General features: G+C 38.6%; 1 protein-coding gene across 2 annotated transcripts; it reads right to left on the minus strand.

Moving 5' to 3' along the window:
• Window positions 1-730: 730 nt before the first annotated feature.
• Window positions 731-19,891, minus strand: LOC106947654 (RNA-binding motif, single-stranded-interacting protein 2-like). 2 transcript variants are annotated; one of them, XM_015032805.1, is made up of 14 exons: window positions 19,729-19,891; window positions 12,505-12,698; window positions 9,934-9,992; window positions 8,047-8,138; window positions 6,073-6,230; window positions 4,603-4,682; window positions 4,301-4,410; window positions 4,163-4,209; window positions 3,977-4,070; window positions 2,462-2,512; window positions 2,232-2,342; window positions 1,700-1,780; window positions 1,532-1,613; window positions 731-1,454 (listed from the first exon to the last, which is right to left on the minus strand). In XM_015032805.1, exons 1-13 carry the CDS (start codon window positions 19,798-19,800, stop codon window positions 1,536-1,538), a joined length of 1,227 nt encoding a protein of 408 aa, XP_014888291.1. In that variant the 5' UTR covers window positions 19,801-19,891; the 3' UTR covers window positions 731-1,454; window positions 1,532-1,535. The 2 variants fall into 2 exon arrangements, with proteins under 2 accessions (XP_014888291.1, XP_014888290.1); XM_015032804.1 differs by having other exon boundaries at window positions 12,505-12,701; window positions 19,729-19,889.
• Between the last annotated feature and the right edge of the window lie 707 nt (window positions 19,892-20,598).

Below are 20,598 nucleotides of genomic sequence, written 5' to 3' on the forward strand. Positions count from 1 at the left end.
ATATATATATATATATATGTAAAGAAAACCTTTAAATAACAAATGTTTCAAACAACAAAGGTTAAAACCAAAATAGGCAAACTTACAGCAAAGGCCAGTACAGATTTAAAACTTCTCTATACTGGCCCCCCAAAAAATCACCTTAATAGTGTTTTGTTTTTGTTTTGTTTTGTTTTTTCTATAAAACATGTCAGAGCCACAGTCTTCTTATTCTAATTGCAAGCATTTCATTCCTGTTTCTTAGAATCCATTTCATGGGGTTCTGGAGAAAATCTGCTTCATCTTTTCTTAAATGGACGTGAAAAAAACTCCAGAGCAGTTGGACTGACGCGAGCAAAATAACTGAGGCGATTCTTCATTGATGATAAAGGAAATCCAAAGGAAGTCTGAATGCATGTGTGACTCTTATTTACAGGCAGCTATGTGTGTCTTGATCCCTGTTAAACCAGCTTTGGATTGTACTGTGTGGAACAACTCAGAGCGGATATTCTTTATAACTGACAATACATTGTCATGCAAAAGTGAAGTCTTTAAAATCTTAATCACTGCCTGCAAACTAAGGACCAAAAACCAAAAGGCAGAAACACAGACAAAAAGCACATTTCTGCCCATCTTAGGAATCATTACATGAAAATAAATCAAACATGATGTCTTTAAGTTTATGACTATTGTGAGTCATGTCCTTTGGCTGCGGAGCTACATGCATGCAACAAGAAATTTAAAGAAATTGTTTTTTTGCATGCCTCTAATCTGGAATGCTTTAAATCTATGCCATTCTTTTACATGAAGTCTCCAGAGACAAATCTGTCATCAAGGTTTTCCCTATCTTGAAATCTTCTTATTGTGTGATTGTCTGAAGCTTTGTTGAGACTATAAATTATTTGAGCCACACCAGCTTAAATAAGGCTTTTTGACTGATAAACTTGCCATCTGTCTAAGAGAATAAAAGAGCTGTCAGCTTAAAAGTACTTCAATCAAATATTTGCACTGATCAGAACTAAAAAAAACAAAGAAAAGCCAAAACTGGAAAAACAATGTACAAAAAGGCAGTTAGACATCTGAGAATATCAGACAAAAAGGGGAAGGGTATCTCAGCTTACTTTACAAAATGTCAAACAAAACATGATATTATTTTCCTGGTTTCCTTCTTGGTCACTGGCGTAACATCGGAAACCAGTATGAGGGATGTAAAACCTTTAAAGTGTGTAGTGTGTTGGACTTCTTATCAAAATAGACAGTTCAGTTCAGTTCGTCCTCTTTTCCCACTATTCTCCAGTTTGGTTTGAAGTATGAGTTCATGGAAAATGTCTCTTTTTTTTTTTTTGTCCTTTATGTAGAACAGTCCATGTCTGCCTGCCCTCCAAGTTTCTGACGCCTTATGTGGAGAGACTCAAAGCCAAAACTTCAGCACTTTTGGCCCCTTGGACAGTCACTCCAGGCTCCAGAAAAAAGATCTGAGACAGAGAGCAGCAAATGAAAAGCAGCCTCTGCTACAACAGCACAGACAACGAAAGCAAAAATGCAAACCAACCCCTTTATTTGTTATGCTGGTAGGAGTACGCCGTGTGTTCTGTTGGAGTACCGATAGGAACAGGCTGTTGGACGGCACTTTCCTTGAAGAAACAACAGAGATCAAACCATGAGCAGTTTAAGTTTATCACATAATTTTAACATTAAACTTTGAGAAAGCAGACATTACCTCCACTGAGATGTTGGTGGCAGGCACTTGAGTGTATGGGGGTAGATAAGGACCCTGCATAGACGCATTCGCAGGCATATACTGGAGGAAAGTGGACATATTGATCTCACGAAAGAGCTCAATATTTTTCTGTTACTACTAACAAATGTATGCTGATAGTAAAGATATCAGCGTAATTATCTACAGCGTAATCAGGGTAATTATCTACAGATTACACAGCAGGATTTAAAAAGTAGTTTCCCTGATGCTCAGATGGGGGGGTGGGGGGGACTGATAATTAAATTTTGTGTTTACCTGAGTCAATAACATTTAAACAGGTAGAAGAGAGGTAACCACTTGGCATTATTAAACACCTCGGCTGAAAAGTGACATTTGACCAATTCAACATACAGAAATGGAAATGGCATGAAAAATTTGACGGATTTGAGGGTTTTAGTCATCCCTGTTTCTACTCTTAGACAAAAATTTGAAAAAGAGCTGCTCAGCAGAGCTGTATCAGTTAAACGCCATCGGCAGCTCCACATCTACTTACCGTGCCACTGCTGCCCATTGAAAGGTGACTGAGCTGCTGTGTCAGAGGTCCCATCATGGAGGTTGGCTGGATGGACATGGAGTGCTCCATTCCTGATGCGAGGACTGCTCCCTGCAGGGGAGAGTGCAACAGACACAGCTGGTGGGACATTTTCAGACAAAACATTGAAGGTGGTGGCACAAAATGTGAACACGGCAGCGTGACAGACTGAGAGGTTTAGAGAAACTCACTGTGGGAGGCATGATGTACGACTGGTGATGTAGCCAGGACGGATTGTGTACCTGCAGCAACAGGGAAGAGAAGGCAGATAACATAAGCATGAACACACATCTTTCATTTAAGAGTAATATGCTTTCTCCTTGTATCATTTTAATAAATGTTTTTTTACGAGTCTTTTTTTTAATCTTAAATACAGCACAACAATGTTTAAGAAACACTGTCTTGAAGAGGGGAATCTGATGAGACGTCAACTACAGGAAAGGTTATCTGAAATGTTTCCACGTTTGAATAATCATTCCCAGTGTTGAATGAAGGGCTTAAATAGTTCAGAAATGCTGTCATAAAACTCTTTATGATGGATTTCAAGATGTCTTTTCGCTCTTGCTCAAGAGTGTTAGCAAAACGCTAACACTCTTGTGTTTTGGTAGTTTTGACAAACTGCCAAAAGCTCCTGTGTTTATAGGGTCAGTCACACTTGTTGATAACCATTTAATGAAGCACACCTAATTACCAGCACTTTTAGGTACCATACATAAAATTTGAATTGCTGTTGAAACGAGAAGAGTGTACTTTATTTTTCTAAAAGACAGGAATGCAGTGTTGTGCCATAAATTGTGTAAGTTGAGCCATTTCAAGAAGCTCTTTTTTTTTTATCAATTTGGCCACATGGGGCAGTGGCTTCCCATCTAAAATATAATGTGTATTACACACACAAAGAGGCAGCTTTTGTGTGTGCAAAGAAACACAGCATTAGCGGATCATCGGTTTTCATAATACAGTGACTTATATATGTGTGGATGAGTCACTGATTCAGAGGCGTAATTACGGGAAAAAAAACAAACAAAAAAAAAAAACATAGACAACCCCCAAGGTGGATTGTTTTCCAGGGACTTTATTTTTTTGGATTCTTGGCAGCAAATAATTAGTCATCATGCCTGGCAACCCGATCACTTCACAGCCACCTCAGGTGTCTGTTAGGGACATAGGTTTGTAACATTTCTGATTTATATGAGAGACCTTGTCCCTTTAGAGCTCTACAAGGGAGAGCAAAGATCTTGTATTTGAAGTGAATGGGGAGACGGTGCAGCTGGACTACAAGCGCTGCAATGAAAATTTTGGCAACTTGTCCAAAAACCTGGCAGCATCATTTTGCGCAACCTGCAAAAAGTCCTGGCATGTTTCTCCGGGCAGGTGAATATGTGGTTACAATAACCTAGTCTCCAACATATAAGGGCATAAATAATGTTTCATGGTGATCCATGTGTTTCTAGTAGGAAAATGTATGGACTATAGCCCCTATTAATAAAACTTTTGTAAACGTACCTCTCCTGTGTTTTTTGACTATGTTACTTTAAACTTTTTCTGTTGTATGATATGAACAAACATTTCTTTTTTATTTAATGAAAATGAATCGAGGACAAACTAAAAGTCAGTTTATGTCAGCTTGTATTAGATCAAATTCCTTACTCACAAGATTAACAGAGTACATTTAAATGACAACATTTTCCCAGAAATAATCGTCATACCTGATAGGTGGACACAGGGGAAGGCATGTATGGGGAGAGGGAGGCCGGTCCGATCATCCGATTAGGTGCAAGGCTGTAAGGAGACGAATAGAACCTGCACAAAGACACACACAGCTTCTTGGAGACCGTCATATAATCCCAGTTTTTATAACTTTAAATGCAATAGACCAGAGGTGCAGCACTGACCCGTTCTGTAGGGCTGTGGTGGGATCATAGGTGAGAGTCATTCCTCCCTGTACAAAAACAACATAGTAAGTATTTAACCACAAGGGGGACTGTTATCAAGGTCTTTTTTTTTTTGCCAAATGTTATAAACAAACTCACAGACTCAGAATCTCTTGTCCAGGATCGACCGTTCTGAAGGTATTTGCCTTGACTCTGACGCTTCTTCTGGCCTCCGTCAGCAAATTTACACAGCAAAGGTTCTGTCGGCGCTAAATCAGGAGTTAATAACAAATCATCATGACAGCTTGTGGTTACCATCACTAACATTATTCACATTGGGCTATATTGGTTTTTGGATCTGACCAACATGGGATTTAGTGTTTGATTTTTTGTTGGGGTTTTTTTCCAAAAAAAAAGAAAAAGGAAAAGACAGAGCAAGAAGTAACAAAATCTAAACTCACCTGGAACTCCATGAGGAGTTTTGATATATTTTCCATTAAAATGTTGGATAATAGCCTCACATTTCTCAGTTGACTCCATCCTATGAAAATTAAAACATTTCCAACTTAAAATGACAGTCAGGGAACTCTGATTATCACTTGAAGTTTTTTTTTCTTCTTCAGATCTTATGTTATTCAACCATAACCACCTGCAAATTACGGCATCCTTCCTACTTACCATGTAAAGATGTGCAAAAAGATTTAAAATAATTATTTCTTGTATTGCAAAAGCCTGATATCACCCAAAAACGTTTGCTTTTTTTTAAATCACTTTTTTTAATTTAAGTTAGTTTATGCAATGGGTTGATTAAAATTAAGTTGTAATAATCGTTTACATTCTTGCTTTTTATATTTAAAAATATATATTTTTACCTTACTGTTACCTAAGCTGATCACAGTACTGAGGGCAATGTAATCCGTAACTTCCTGTTTTTCTGGTACATCAAAGTTACATGACACAGAGGCCCATTTCTCTTAGCCACAAGGATGAACAATCACATGTTTATCTTGTGACCAGGCTTAATATGAAGGATACTAAGGACGGGTAAAATACAAATCTCCAAAGTTACTGTCGGAGAGCTGCAGCAAAGAGTGGCATCTTGGGGTCATCAGTTCTCCATAGCAACCATTAGATGCTGTCTACGTACTGACTGGTTGTTTGAAGCAATGCAGACAAAACAAATTTGTCCAACCAGCACAAATGTATTTATACGACGTTTTTCTAAGTCTTTCTGGATTTAATTGGAACTATGTGCTCTGGAAAAGATGAGAGCTGTAAAAAAAACCTCAATGTGGGTTTGTAAAAAACAGCTTTATTAGGACTACTTTGCTAATGCAGTCTATGTATGCACATCTCCACACTACTCAGATTCTGACCAATCACAGAGCAAATGGACTTCCCCTCATTTTATGAGCACACATTCTAAACAAAAAAAAAAAGAAAAAAAAATCATGCTTCTCCTTTACTGTGAGCTGTTGCTCCTCAAAGGAAATTGCATGGATATTGGCTGTTGTCTGGTAGAAGTTTATCAAGTGAAAAATTCCTGATTTTTCCATACAACTGTATCATTGACATGTTCTTTGCACAGGAGAATAGTAAACAAGCTGACCTCCGATCGTCTGCGTGATTCTGATCGATCACCTGCTGTGGGTTCCAACATTCTGTAATCCATCAAAATGCTATAGGCAAGAACTAAAAGTTTCCCAAAGGGTCTGATAGGAAATAATGGATAAACATGTGCACATTTAATTCCCACTGTGAATTACGGTAGAATAAACGTGATGCTGTGGGCCTGCTTTTCTTCCAGAAGCCCTTCAAATCTGTGTTGGTTTCATGGATTTTTGCACCTCTAAATAAAGATGAATTTATTGTGCGTCTTTCCAAACATCCTTACCAGGGCTAAATGTGACTGAGAAACACAAAGGTTCTACCTGGCGAAGCCCACCCCTCGGCTGGTCCCGTTGGAGTCGCGGAGGATGCGAGTGGAAATGGCCTGACTGAAGGGCTTCAGCATGTTCTCCAGCTCTGACTCGTCCATGGAGAGCGGGAGGTTAGAGATGTACAAGTTGGTGGGGTCCTGCTCCTGTTGCTGACCACAGTCAAAGACGCAACATGATCAATGAGTGAACACATAAAGGAGGCTTTGCTGTTTGCTTCTTTGTGACCATAAGTAGCACAAAAATTGATTTGCTGTATGTAAAATTTTACATTGCCTTTACAAATTAAACAGTTCCTTTCATCAATGGTCTGAAATGCTGATTTTCTCTCTTGTAGTGAGAGCAGAATACCTGAGAAGAAAAACATCCTGTTTCCTTGCTAAAGATAACGTATAACTAATCCTGATCTTATATGCAAGTACATATTTTATAAATCAACGTGAATTATTTATCTCTCCTGGATCAGCATTTGAAATCATTAAAAAAAACCTAAATGAAATTACCTCATAAATGACACTGTTGTGTTTTTGCAAACTAATTTCTTCTGTGTTTTACGTGCCATTCAAACAAATTTTTATTTGACCTACAGTGTCTTGTAAGACGCTCACTCTATATCACCTCTGGCTATTATGCATATTTATCATCTGCGATGTGATTAAAAGTCAGTTAATGCAGTGCAAGTTAATTTCCATGCTATGAATAATGCATGTGTAATCTCTGCGACCTATGACGAAGGTGACTTCTCCTTCACCTTCCTCTCTCTTCCCGCAACGTAGGACGAGTGAACAGAGAAACCCTGGTGCAAACTTCAGCCGTAAACGAGTCAGAGAGCATGCTGCTGACGCAAGCACGAGCCTTCTTGTAAACTCCGACACAAGGGTTGAGCGAAATTGAGCTATTTTGTGAGCGAGAGGCGGTATGAATGTAAGTGATCCGGCTTAACATAAGATCAGCTTTCCCAGGGTGTTGTCAGCTGTGCGTGACTGTGAGTGCATGTGATAATCCAGTTGAGGCAAGGCTGCCGAAGTGCACGAGTGATTGTCAAGTTGTGTGTGTGTGTGTGTGTGTGGGTGTGCGTGTGTGTGTGTGCGTGTGTGTGCGTGTGTGTGTGTTTGTGTGTGTTGACAGGGCGGGTGGCTGGGCACTATGCCTTGCTGACTGAGAAGCTGCTCAGACACTGAGTCAGAAGCCACCGGGGAGAACAGGCAGTTCCTTTGTAAAGGGAATCCAGGGAGCAACCCCTGGGACCCGCTCCCCAGACACCATCACCACTGTGAAAACACACGTCTCCCTGCATGTGTCCGTGGGGTCTTGTTTGTGGAAACAGGTATCCTTCGGTGGATTATGACACAGATTTAGAAGCACACCCAAACGGCACAGCATGCAGCAAACACATGGGCACTGGCACAGAGCAAATTAAAGATTATAACGGGGATATGCAGTGGAAATAAGTTAGCATGTTCACTAAACGGCTATATTAGAGTAAAGTTTTATTTCTGGATTAAAATATTACACTTTCATTAAAAAAAAATTATAGTGTTTTGTAATTCTGTGTTCTTAAAAAAATAACTCAATGAATGCTCTTTTATCTTGATTGTTGACGGGTTTATGCCTCTGCTTTTCTTTAAAAACAAAAATGTTTTTAAGGCAGTTTATTTAAGGCTACTTTATTATAGCCATTCTAGTGAAACAGAAATTGTCTAACATTAGATGACATTAGGCAGCTTCATGCCTTTTAGAGAGTTTTTTTCTCTTATTATACTTTAGCACTACTCTTCTGTCCAACAGCATATAGCTGATGATCAATGGTACCGTATGGAAAAAAAAAGAGAAGAAAATCAGCTACATACAAAAGAGGTTTTTCTCTAAGGCATTGTTAAAATCCCACATAAAAAAGAATGGATAAATCAAACTGTTTCAATAAATAAACCCAGCATATATTATGGGAGCATATTTTATGATTCTCACCTTGGCCATTTGAGCCTGTACTCCGACTGCCTTCAACGCTGTCACTGCCTTCTGTGCTGAGGCTGGACTGTCAAAGTCCACGAAGCCATAGCCTGAAGAAATCAAAACACAAAACATGATATGTGAGTTAATACAGTGAAGTGTGATGCATGCCAGAGAATAAGTACGAGTTGAATTTACAAACCACTCAGTCAGTGAACATTCTTATTTCACACGTTTTTCAAATATAACAAAAGGTTTCATGATCTGTATTTCAAGTAAATTGCACACAGTGCAGAATAATTATTTGAAAATTGCCTTCTTTGTGCTCCCGCAAGTAACACAGTAGCAGGTTTCATAAAAATGGTGAATTAAGTAATTACTGATTTTCACCAAGGGGTGATCAAATGCAGTTCAAGTTTTATAAAAAACAGAAAAATAGCACAAAATCAAAAATGTAAAAATCTGACTCCAACCTCATCATCATCATCTTACACCATAACAATGTCTGCTCTCTGAACAGCGTAGGAGGTCACCCACTCCCCACTGACTGGACATTTCTATAATCAATAGAAAATTTAGCACAACTGGGAGATAACTTTTTTTTTTTTTATGAGTACTCATTCGGCTGATAAAATGGCACCCTGGACATTGAGCCACTCTGTCCACAACAACTGCTACCGTCCTCAGCTGCAAAAATTTAAATCAGATCAAACCAGCTCCAATAGAGTTCAACTGGGCTTTCCACACGTTTTCTAGAAATGGCGGTGCCTCTTGAGCAAGATGACTCTGAGTTACATCAAGAAAGGTCAGTTGAATTATTAAGAACAATCAAATGAAACAATGTGTATCTAAATAGGCTGAATCTCTGTGGTAAAATTACTTTTTTTTTTTACTTTACCAGTTATTTGGTTAAAAAAAAACGTACAATTTTTGTATCGTTTCACTTTTGTAGAATTTGAATTTAAGCTTTTTGCTGCACAAATTAAATACAATATTAAAATTAATATTATTCATAAACTTGACAGATTTAGAGGAAAAGCAATAATTTAATTTTAATAGCATATTTCTTCTGGTGTTGCACTGTTGCTTTGTGGCAAGTAGATCCTGCAAGAGGTCCTTCTATATGAAGTTTGTGTGTTTTCCCAGTGCATGTGTCAGTTTTCTCTAGGAACTTCTTCCCACAGTCTAAAGACAAGCATTTTAGGCTAAGTGGTAAGTTTGAATTGCTCTCAGGTATGTGTGTGGATATGTGTGCGTGCACTTGTTTTTGTGACATATCAGGACATTTTCATGATAACACACCTTCAATATCAGGACACTTGGAAAAATGAGGACATTTTTCACATATGCATTTTTCAGACCATACTAGTTCTAAAAGCCCCCAACACACCCCTGTGTGTGTGTGCACGTGTGTGCGTGTGTGTGTGTGTGTGTGTGTGGGTGTGTGTGCATGTGTGTGTGTGCGTGCGTGTGTGTGTGTGTGTGTGTGTGTGTGCGTGTGTGTGCGTGTGTGTGCGTGGGTGTGTGCGGGTGTGTGTGTCTGTCTGTTTATGTTTGTTTGGACTGTGTGTCTCTGTGTTGCCCTGTAATGGGCCAACGACCTGTCCATTGTGTACTGTGTCTGTCACCCAATGACCGGTGGAGATAGGCACCGGCCCCTCCAGTGACCTTGTCAGTATAGACATTGATGGATGCTTCTTTCTTCTGACTGAAAGCATTTTTAACATTTTTTGAGAGGCTAAGTCTTGACTTAAATCTGGATCAGAACCTTCATATCAGAAGTAAAATTTCTTGGCCGAATGAAATGAATTTCAAAACTAAATCTGCCAGTGGTGTGAATACTTGTAAACCTAACTGTATTAATAACAAAGGAATGTTTTTTTGTTTTTTTTTCAAATGTCTCACCTTTGCATTTGTTGGTAGTCTTGTCCAGGATGGCTTTGGTGGACACAATTTTCCCATACCTGCAAAATGACAAAGTTTAAATCCACTGGTCATTCTTGGTACAATGCCTGATATTTATATTTAAAAATTTAGTACTATGAAACATTGCTGAGATAATCTGACTTTTTCCAGGTTCACTACATGTGTTGCTCATGAAGACTGGATTAAAATTTAACTCATGCTTTATGATTAGTGACACTGTATGCAGTTATATCGATAGAGTCGTACTTCAACAGGGGTTTCAACATGATGTGAAAAGTGGTTTTAAAAAAGTCCCCTGTTGCATTTACAGACCTCACAACAGACCACCTTAATCCATATCTACTCAGTTTGGTGCATAAAGAAACTGCAGAGAAAAAAGGGATAATGGCCGACTTAGGCAAATGCTTCTGCATGCAGTAGTGTCTATCAGTTCCCATCTCTCCAGGCATGTGCATCCAGTGTAATGTGATATGCCTCTCCTTGGCTGTCCTGTCCAATGCTGGCTCTGAGCCATGCTCCCATTCAACTAACCAGCTTCTCTGTGTGTAACTCCTATATTTTCCGCTGGGTCTTAGTGCCCCCTGCAATGCAATCCGATTTATACCCAACAATATTGAACTACTGGCGAGTTTTATTTAGGCAACAGAGTGTCTCTTTCACTGTTTTTTTAAAGGATTATGTGATGAGCTGCTAAAACTGTAATCTGCCAATCTATCTAGTGGATTACTGCAAACCGGTTCTTTCCGAACAACAAGTTGCCTTAATCTGCTTCACTTTTTTTAGTCTATGCATAAGACTATTGCAAGCTGCCAATCAACATAATATTTAATTATTTTAATTGAATATGTTATCCAAATCACTTTGGTCATTGGAGAGAAAAGTGGTTAAAAAATATTGAAACACACATTTAAAGCAAAATGTAACCCACACTTTTATTAACTGATTTTTAGCTATAATAAATGTTGAGAACCATGTGTCATTTTTCTACTACCGCACAAATATATTCTACATTGTGTTATCACATACAAACCTAATGAAGCATGTTGAAATGTGTAGCTGTAATGTAAATGAAGGTGAAATTAATTCAATGCAGTGTCAATACTTTTGGTAAACATCAAGTTAAGACCTACTCTACCTTAATCAACCATGCCATTTAACTATATTTCTCTAGGACTGTTTGTGTGTTATTTCCACAACATTTCTGATGCTAAGATGTAAAATACCAGCAACTGGCCTGTATGGACATCCCATAATTATTGGTCTGTTTCTACTACTTTACATCAAAGCTACATTTTTGCCTGGGAGCTCTGCTTGCATAGTCGTTGCTCACACAGTGGAGTTAACTAAGTTGTGCTCAAAGGTCTCACTCTTCATGTTGTAGTGTGGAAGAAGGGCTATAGATTTATTCAAGTGTGAGACTTTACCACATCTTACACAGTCCAACTCGGCGTCCATCCACTGCTAACAACCAAAGGCAAGAAAGGTCAAGAACCAGAGCTGCAGCAGAGCTCCCAGAGAGAAAACTGCAGGGGCCAGAGGAGGAGATTCAAGCCACATTCCCTCCTCTCATTATAAACTTTGTACATAGTAAATCTCAGCATACAGCGACTTTCAGTAGGGGGTGTTGGGAGCGTCTGTGTGCACATTTACTGAATAAACCAAAGCTAACAAAGTCTGATTCCCTTCCTGAGTTATATGCTAATACAGCATTATTCATTTCCTACTTCTGTAGAAAACAGTCTGCTCCTTCAGTCTAGTTTAGGAGAGAATCACACTGATCATAATGTGCTCTGCTGAGAGGCTAATTTCATGCAATGACTTTATCTGCCCCGTTAAAGCAGAAATATGAGAACTACCCCCACGCAACACCACCTGACACTCCTCCCCCCTCCGATTCTCCACGTCCTCGACCCACTACCCCCACACCACTGCCCTTGTTTGTCTTTCCCTTTCCCCTGGGTTTGCTGTTTCCTGTTGGGTTGGGCAGTCTCATGTGAGCCATATCTTCCAGACAGCTGTAAAATAACGGGCCTTGCCCTGCCTCTCTGCCCTCATTTTTTCAATCTTTCTCCACTCCCTCTTCTTCCCTCCATTTCTCTCCCTGCTCTCCTGGTTCTCATCACCAGGCTCCAGAATTCAATTAGGTAAAGACAGATCATTCATCTCAGCCCTCAGCATTTTGATCTGCTCTCTAACCATAGCCCTAACAAATATATCAGATGGATTGGATAATGCTGAATTTTCAAGCCTTACGCGCACACTGATGAGCCACATCGTGTTATCTATAGTTCAGAATGTGACGTTTACTTTGCACAATAGAGTCCGACTTTTATCAGACTATATTGCAAAAAATGTAAAGCATTAATGCACTTTTAGTGCAACTACCTCCTCCATCTATTGAATTTTCTGATGCTGGCATTACAACCATTCAGCCTATCACTCATCACTCAGATCTAACCTAATCAACCCTGCTTCCCTGGTTCCCGCTCACGTCGGACAGCTGGGGAGATTTACTGGGTGTGTGGGAGCACTGGTTTTTGTGTGACTCACGGCTGACAGAGCTTGACCAGATCTTGGTCTGTGGTTCCTGGAAGCAGGCCACGGATGTAAAGGTTGGTTTTGCTGAGCTGCTCTGCTCCACTGTTGCTGTTGCCGCTGCCATTGCTGAAGGTGGTTGTGTTGCTGTTGCCATTGCTGTTGGGACTTGGAGGAGCCATCTGATGGTTGGAGGGGGACACATATGTCTGCTGAAAAAGAAATTACCGTCCGATTTAAAACAGTGCAATCATAGAGGAAACATTCATTTTGATACTGTGTCATACCCAAACAAGTTATTTAAAAAGCATTACATAATTGTTCTCTGTAAATAACCACTATAAAGAAAAAAATATTAATATTGGCCAAAAGGCACCATAAAATCAAACAGAAAATAGATCAGAGCATAAAATGTACAGAAAAAGAGAGAAATATGTAAAAACTAACAAGACAGGAATTAAAAAAAACATCTAAAAACAACTAGAACTAGTTGTACAGAGTTACTTAAAATCTTTAAACAAGATTAAAAAACAGAAAGTGAAGGTGTCTGCTTAACATAAAACTGGAAAGTAGCACTGTTTTGAAGCCCAAACTGCACAAAGCTCCATCGCCTCAGAGTTTAGATAATCTCTATGGAACAATTAAAAGCATCACTGTGATGGTGCATTTTGATGCAATAGTTTTGCTATCTGCACATGTGTAGAATAATTCAGCACTTTATTGATGTGCCTTACCACCTGTTTGCAGAATATATTTAAACTTATTGCTCCTTTAAGATGTCTGAAGTCCAAAATTGAGCTCCTTGACCAAACATCATTTACCTATTTTAGCAAGACATCAAAGGCTAATGTGAAACATAAATCTAGGAGTCATGTTTGATGAAGCCAAGTTCCTAGAAAAATACTCCATATAACTTCTAATGCTTCATATTACTTCCACTAGTTGCAAAACATTGCCAAACTTTGAGCAATTCACTCCAAAAATGACCTTGAGTTGCTGATTCATGCTTTAGTTTTACCCCTTTTAGGCACATTACATTCATGTGAACATAAACAGATAGTGAACATAAATGTACTCGTACTCGCTATAGGACCAGAGGAGACGGATCCTTCCAAGCTGTTGGACCAAGACTGTGGAATGAACTCCTAAACTATGTGTGATTGATGGGTTCTATTGATGCTTTTAAAAAGCAACTTAAGACATTCTTTTTTTAAACAAGCATTTTAACCTCTCTTGAACCTGGGCGGCTACAACTTTTTTTTTTTACATCTCTTGTTTTTTCTCCCCATTACTCCCTATCAGTATCTTGGTTACTAAGCCTTAATATCAGATGTGTTTATAAAAGACAGCAAATGATCATTCTAAAAACCAAAGATAGGTATTTACATAAAAAAGACAGACTACAGTTTGCATATTTCCTCTGGCACAAAAACCTTAGAGATGTACTGTGATCTACTTAAGTTAAAATTGAAGTGCTCCGCTATTGTGGCCACTGCTGCGATTTGGAGGAAATTGAGGACAACCTGAGAACACCATCAAAACTGTGAAGTACATGTGTGGCACCATCATGCTTTGGCACCAGTGTTGTTGAGTTGGAAACACTGGTGCACTTCACTAAATGGATGACATTATGAGGAAAGAATGTTATCTGGAAATATTGAAGCAATACATCAACCAGGAAGCTAAATATTGGCGCAAACAATGACCCAATCATTACAAAGAGGCTTGAAGACAATGCAGTCAATATTTTGGAGAAGCCACAGACACCTGCACTATGGAACAAGTGCACACTTATTTTCTTTTCCTCCTTCGTTTTTTGACTGAAAGAAATATGGCTTCCCCCAGCAACCCAACAACTTTAAAAAGTCTCTGTTAATTCTCACTGTGTTTTTGTTGTTTAGCAACCAAAATCCAACTTTCCTCAGAAGAGTCACTTCTTCTCAATGAATTGTCTATAATCACAACGTTTACAGCAAAGGACTAGCATGATTAAATGAACATAATCTCAAATAGCATATGCTATAATAGCACTGTATCTTTCTATCTAACCATAAATCTGATCAAATACAGTAAAAAACGATTTATGGTGCATTAGCTCTATAAAACTATCTGTGATACAGCTACCTGCTATTATATATGGATTACCCATCTTGATATTAAACTGATCTGTCAGTTGGGCCTATTGGATCAGAGCTGGGGTCTCTATAGAAATTTACAGCTGCGTCTGACTAAGCCATGTGAAACCATAGGTGAGATAGGAGCGTGGACAATAAAAAACGTAAACCAGAAAAAAATATTTTTATGAGTCAGATGGAGCCTCATAAAAACACAAAGGCACATTACACATTTATTGACAAATTTATTGAACTACAGTAGTCTCTTGCAAGTTATGTGGTTTCCCCAGCATGCACTTCTTTCCAAGAAATAAAAGGAATGGTTGCTCTAAAAGCCAATATTCATCTTTCTGCGAAAAACTAAAAGGGGCGGAAGTTTATGAGGCTAATCAATCTCTGTCTGTTTCCGAAAAGACCTAGAAAAAGACATAATCCCAAAATGAGAAAGTAATTACGACAAAAAAAAAGCAATTTGTTTAGGTAAATGTATGTGTATTTCTAATGATATGGCTTTGCTTAGAAGTATTGTCAATCACTTCTTAGGCAACAAAAAACTTTTCTACAGACTCACAATCATCATTGACTGAGTCAACTGTTTCTGCATCTTTGCCACAATTGATTATTAAATTAAAAAATGCTCTGCAATTCAAAGACCTGATAAGTTTACCTCAAGGTTCATCACCAATGGTCTAAAACGGAGCACACAGAGCTTCATAAAGATAGTTGTGTTCAGTTCTGTGTGAGTAAACCATTTTAGTTTCTAACTAAGACTGATAAAAATGTGTTTTTTGCTTTTGAAACTGAAGAGACAAATGGCTTGACTATGAAAAGACAATTTAGTTATGTTTAAAGCTTGTAATACATCGAAGGTGCAAAATCCAATAGATACATTATATATCAGTGAGTACATTGTACATCAGTCATCAATACAGCGGATCAATAATGACCAAACCTTTTCCGTATTCCTCAAATTCAGATGCATGATCTTTTCAAAACGGATCAACTTTTAACCTCTCTTTTTTTTCCCTTAAGGTAAAAAAAAAAAATCCCTGTGGCTCACAAAGTCCATTTACTTTAACCTGAATCTTTAATGCTTATTAAAGTGGTAACAGGGCACTATTTGTTTAGTCACAATCAAAGTTGCTTCCTCTTCCCTCCCTCGCCTTCTCCTGCAGGAAGAGAATAATCAGGAAGGATGCACCTGCAACAGCTTGGAGAGATAAGATATGACGGGAGAGACTGGAGAGTCCAGTGCCGAGGTTTGGCTGGTGAGGCCTGTCTAATTGGGATCTGAACTTGTTAGGGGAAAGTGCTAATCCCTCTCATGTGCACCCAAGTCAGAAGGTAGTGTCTCATTAAAACCGCTCTGCTAAACCTCATCTGAGAAAATGATGGCAGGGAGTCAGATACGCATCTACCCCCCTCAAACTGCTCCAGCTCAATGTGCTTCGCCAGCCATGAAAGGTGACTTAAAATGCAATGGTGCAATTTTGAACAAATATGCATAAAGAGCACAAGAACATTTAAGAAGGGAGCTGTGAAATGTGCTATGCAAGTCTAAGACTGACAAATTGATGTGGATTTACTGTAACATCAAGCCCTGTGATGTTTTTCATGTATTTGTGTCACCTTTGATGCACTCCTGTTCTGAATAGTCGATGGTGTTGGGATAGACTGTCTGTACTTCACAGTTTTCTGCTGCATCAGGGCCAGGAAGACTACGTTACTTTTGCCATGACATTTATTGCGCTGTTTTATTTTTCTTTCAGATCGAAAGATCAGCTCATTATCTGGGAAGGGAAGGAAATGCAATTCTCTCTGAGTGTTGTCGGATGAGTCTGCTTCGTTGTCAGTTTCACACATCCAGCATGCCAAGTTGAGTGAATCTTCAACAGTGCAGACAGGATGGCTTAGCTTGAGATTCAGTGATGTTACTGCCGGGGTCATTGCTGTGATATTTGGGTCTCTTGAGTTGTGTAGCAAAGAAGCAGCAAATGTTTTTCACCAGATTCTTTGTTCATTTGGTGGTTATATCACGTGCCCTTTAGTGTAAAATGCCTCATACAGCATTGTGCCTTTTATAGTGTTTAAAGCAAAGGTAGATGTGCACCAGTGTGTCACCTGTCAAGAGTATGAAGGTAAACCTTTTAAAAGATAACATTGTTGTAAACATTCTGCAACATTTCTTGCAGCAGGATAGAACAGCGGGAATCAGAGTCACAAATGCACAATATGACAGCTTTATTTTCTACAATAACTAACAACAGATCATTTCTCTACATCTGGAAACATACCATCCCCGCATTCATTTTACACTCCGATTTAGTCAACTATTTAGCATTTTTACAGAGATCTGACATAAGTGGCTCTCTGCATGGTGCAAAGACTTCGTATAGCCAAAAGCTGAAAACCAATGAGATAATTACAGTTGGAGATGGCGAATGCGATGCCAGACCGCAGGTGACTCAAGGGCTTTTCCAGTCAAACAGAACAATAAGGGCAAAGGGAGCAGGATGTGGAACCTTTCTAGTTAATAGCAAAGACTTGTCTCACTTTTCAAACTGAATCTCCCTGGCAATATAAACATGCTGTAGTTTATATAGTGTCAGTCAGACGTTTAGTAATTTATTAAAAATCTAAAGTATACTACATTTTTCTTTATTTAAAATATCATCATCCTTTATGATACATAAAATCCACAATTTACTCATATACTAAGTGGTCATTCTCCATTATTTTTGCAGCATTTCTATCTTCTAACCAATGTCTTTTTTTGGGTTATTTATACAACCCTATTTAGCAGGACAAAATCTTTTTACTGCACAAATAGGGGAAAAAAATTAATTACTTCAAAATCCAATTACATGCAGCCTAATGCAATCAAGTTATATCTGAAATTGGTTTGGGAGTATTTATTAAATACCAAGTTCTAAGGACCACATTGTGGTGTGTTATTTCAGGAATAAAGCCAGGTTATATGGGATCATGCAGAGATATTTCTTATTTCTTATGGCCTACCTGATTGGTTAAAGGCACTGTAGAAAAGATCACAGGTAGAATCTCTTTCCGTTAAATCTCAAATACTTAAAGGAGAGCAATGTGAGGACGGAAGAGCCAGATAAACAAAGTAATGAGAACCCTCAGTGTCCTGCAGCATAAAGCTCTTATACTCGCATATTAATCTATTCTTCCTCTTAACCATTTAAAACAGCTTTTAGCAGAAATCAATGTGTGTGTGAAACAAGCGGGAGGAAGAGAAAAAGCCTGATGTTAATGGGAAGCAGAGAAAAAAGGGCAGTATCTCCTAATCTCTCTCTTTTCTCATTAACAAACGACACAGAGCAGGGGTTACCACTTAACACTGGATTTACAAGTATCCCCTCTGAGTGTGACTTTAGCCAAGGGAGAAAAAAAATTGTCCAAGTCTCACTTAAAAGAAAGGCCTCTGTAGAGCCCCTGTGGAAGTGGACATATTGTCTGAATCCAGGATTCCAGGAATTCCAGGTCATTAATCCAGGCAATCTAAATTTCTTCCAGCTGTGAGCAAGTGATGGGAATGACACAGGCATGGTGGGAAGCATTTGATTTCAGCTGTTTCGGATGTTTTCCAAGGACTTAGTCATAACATTGCACTTCCTTTTGTGCTCATTCATTTAATTTTGAAAGAGCACCGTGGAAATAAATATTAGCCACTCAAAACGGTTGACCTTTTTTTTTTATCAAGTTTAAAAGCATTGTTGAATTTAAACTAGATGTAGTAGTATTTTGGTAACAAAACCTAGCTCAGCATTTTGACTAGAAATTAATTGAAGACGTTGGCTCAGTCAACCATTATTCTTACTCATCACGTGCCACTCCGAGCAGAACGGCTGATGTGTTTGTATGGGTTGTATGAATGAATGTATCAGTTTAAATAAAAAGCTAAGATCTATCATAAGACTTGCAGTTGAGAAAGCTTCTGCACGTAAGCAAGTTTGTTTTTGTTTCTAACCATTTTCAGCTGATTTAGCTTCTACTTGCTGATATGCTGACATATATATATATATATATATATATATATATATATATATATACATATATATATATATATATATATATATATATATATATATATATATATATATAGGATAATTTGTTTTGATGTTACAGCTGTCAACCAAGTTTTAATCAGGAATATTGATTCAAATCTATCAAAAATCAATTTCTTACTATTTGTTTTATTAGCGAGCTCAATTTGATCTTGAACAAGCTACCAAAGTGAGAATGTTGTAAACCGCTTTAATTGATGAAAATAATCTTATAGGTTAAGTCGTTTCCTTTACAGAAGGTTTCTATGTAAAATATGTGGTCCGTCCTGTAGAAGCGGCTGAGAATAGATAATTTAACCCTCATGAATTATTCATCTCACAGAGCAAAGCCAATCAATACTACAGCTCACATACTGTTCCAGGCTGGAGTCACTGTACTGTTCAGCTAATCTGTACATACAGTATGGTAATCTAAAACAGTCTCCCTATACTTTCCTCTGCTTAAAGCGCTACGCAAACCCTCAGTAATCATTTCTGAAGGGGTGGGGCATCATAGAGCGCGTAAAACAGAGAGAGAGAGACAGAGAGAGAGAGAGAAAAAAAACTTTACAAACTTGTGTTAAATCCAATACAAACAAAGCGATAGGACGCGGGTTTTCCATTGGGTTCACATTAACGTCGAAAATAAAAAAGCTTTTTAGCGCTTCTTTTTCCTATTAGACGCACCTAAGGGGGGGGGGGGATTATAAACTGTTCTCTGCGTAGGCTGGAAATAGGAAGAGAGCCGTGGACCGTGTCGGAACAAACGAAAGCAAACTGCTCAAGTAATCCACAGGGAACAATGTAATAGAGTCCGCTCTGCTTTATTACACTGTAACAAAACGCACAGGGGGAAAAAAAAAAAAAAAAAAAAGCCAAATACAAACGTTGCAACAGCCGGTAAAGAGAGTTTCAACGTGATCTAATTTCAAGGACAATGCAGCTTAAAACAGCAGAGCAGATTTTAAGTGGAGAGCCAGAGCTCGAACAGCGCCGCATCGACGACTGGTTTACTTCAGTAGAGAGGACATAGAAGTGGTCTGAGGCTGCTTCTTTACCTTCTTGTGGCTTTTGCCGGAGTAACCGCCGTATGGGCTGATTCCTGTCCTTGGCGGCACCGAGAGCAGCATTTTTACGCGGCGCTGTGTCCGGAGGAGCGGAGAGTCAGCTGACGTCAGTCAGGGAAATTCAGCCCGAACAGCGGCGGTGATTGGAGTCGCTCTCTGCACGCACACGCACCGCACAGCCTATATGTTTATGTGTAAATGCTGCTGGCTGGACGATTCACCGAGAATCAACCAAACTCACTCTAGCATACAGTTTTTCACCCATAAAACCCATCACAGTCAGTTTTATGTTACTTTTCCTGTACTGTTTTCAGTGTTATTATTATTATTTTTTTCATTAAGATAAAATCTACTTTCCCTACAGCAAGCTTACATGTGCACACGCCCCTGTTGACGTCACACGAGGCTATTGATCAGAATTTTTTTTGAGTTCATTTGTTGTTTTACTTTAGTTCTTTTGCATGTTTTTAAATCAAACTTTCCATCCGAAACCGGTCGCTTGTACCCAGCAGAAAGCTTAAAACAGGGTTTTCGTCAACATGTTGCATAAAGCACAAGGAAGCGCTTTGTGAAAATGACCAGAGCAGACTGGCAATGATGTCCCTCCCACTGAAGGAGCAAGTCGGAAAACAGAAACAGGAAGGTTGGCTAATTATTGTTGTGTTAACTCTGTACCAGGCAAGTCAAAATAATGTATTTTATCCTATTTTATTTGGTGAAACACACACACTCACACAAAAAAACTTAGTAAATAAAATATTTCATGGAATTATTTTTAAGTATATGTGATTCATTGGTTTGAAAAGATAAAAGCCATCAAATATACTAATAAGTAGTTTATATCAGCTATCTTCCAAACAT

This window comes from Poecilia latipinna, unplaced genomic scaffold, assembly GCF_001443285.1.
Source record: "Poecilia latipinna isolate Pla-1442-1.1 unplaced genomic scaffold, P_latipinna-1.0 Scaffold250, whole genome shotgun sequence".
NCBI lineage: Eukaryota > Metazoa > Chordata > Actinopteri > Cyprinodontiformes > Poeciliidae > Poecilia > Poecilia latipinna.

What these genes read in the sequence shown, in the direction of transcription:
- LOC106947654 (XM_015032804.1), bottom strand. Translation starts at nt 19,800, where the DNA reads ATGCTGCTCTCGGTGCCGCCAAGGACAGGAATCAGCCCATACGGCGGT. An exon ending in CTGGTCAAGCTCTGTCAGCC is followed by an intron (nt 9,993 to 12,504) that starts GTGAGTCACACA and finishes GTCATTTTGCAG; the next exon opens with GTATGGGAAAATTGTGTCCA. An exon ending in CGTACATCATGCCTCCCACA is followed by an intron (nt 2,343 to 2,461) that starts GTGAGTTTCTCT and finishes TCTCCCCTGCAG; the next exon opens with GGAGCAGTCCTCGCATCAGG.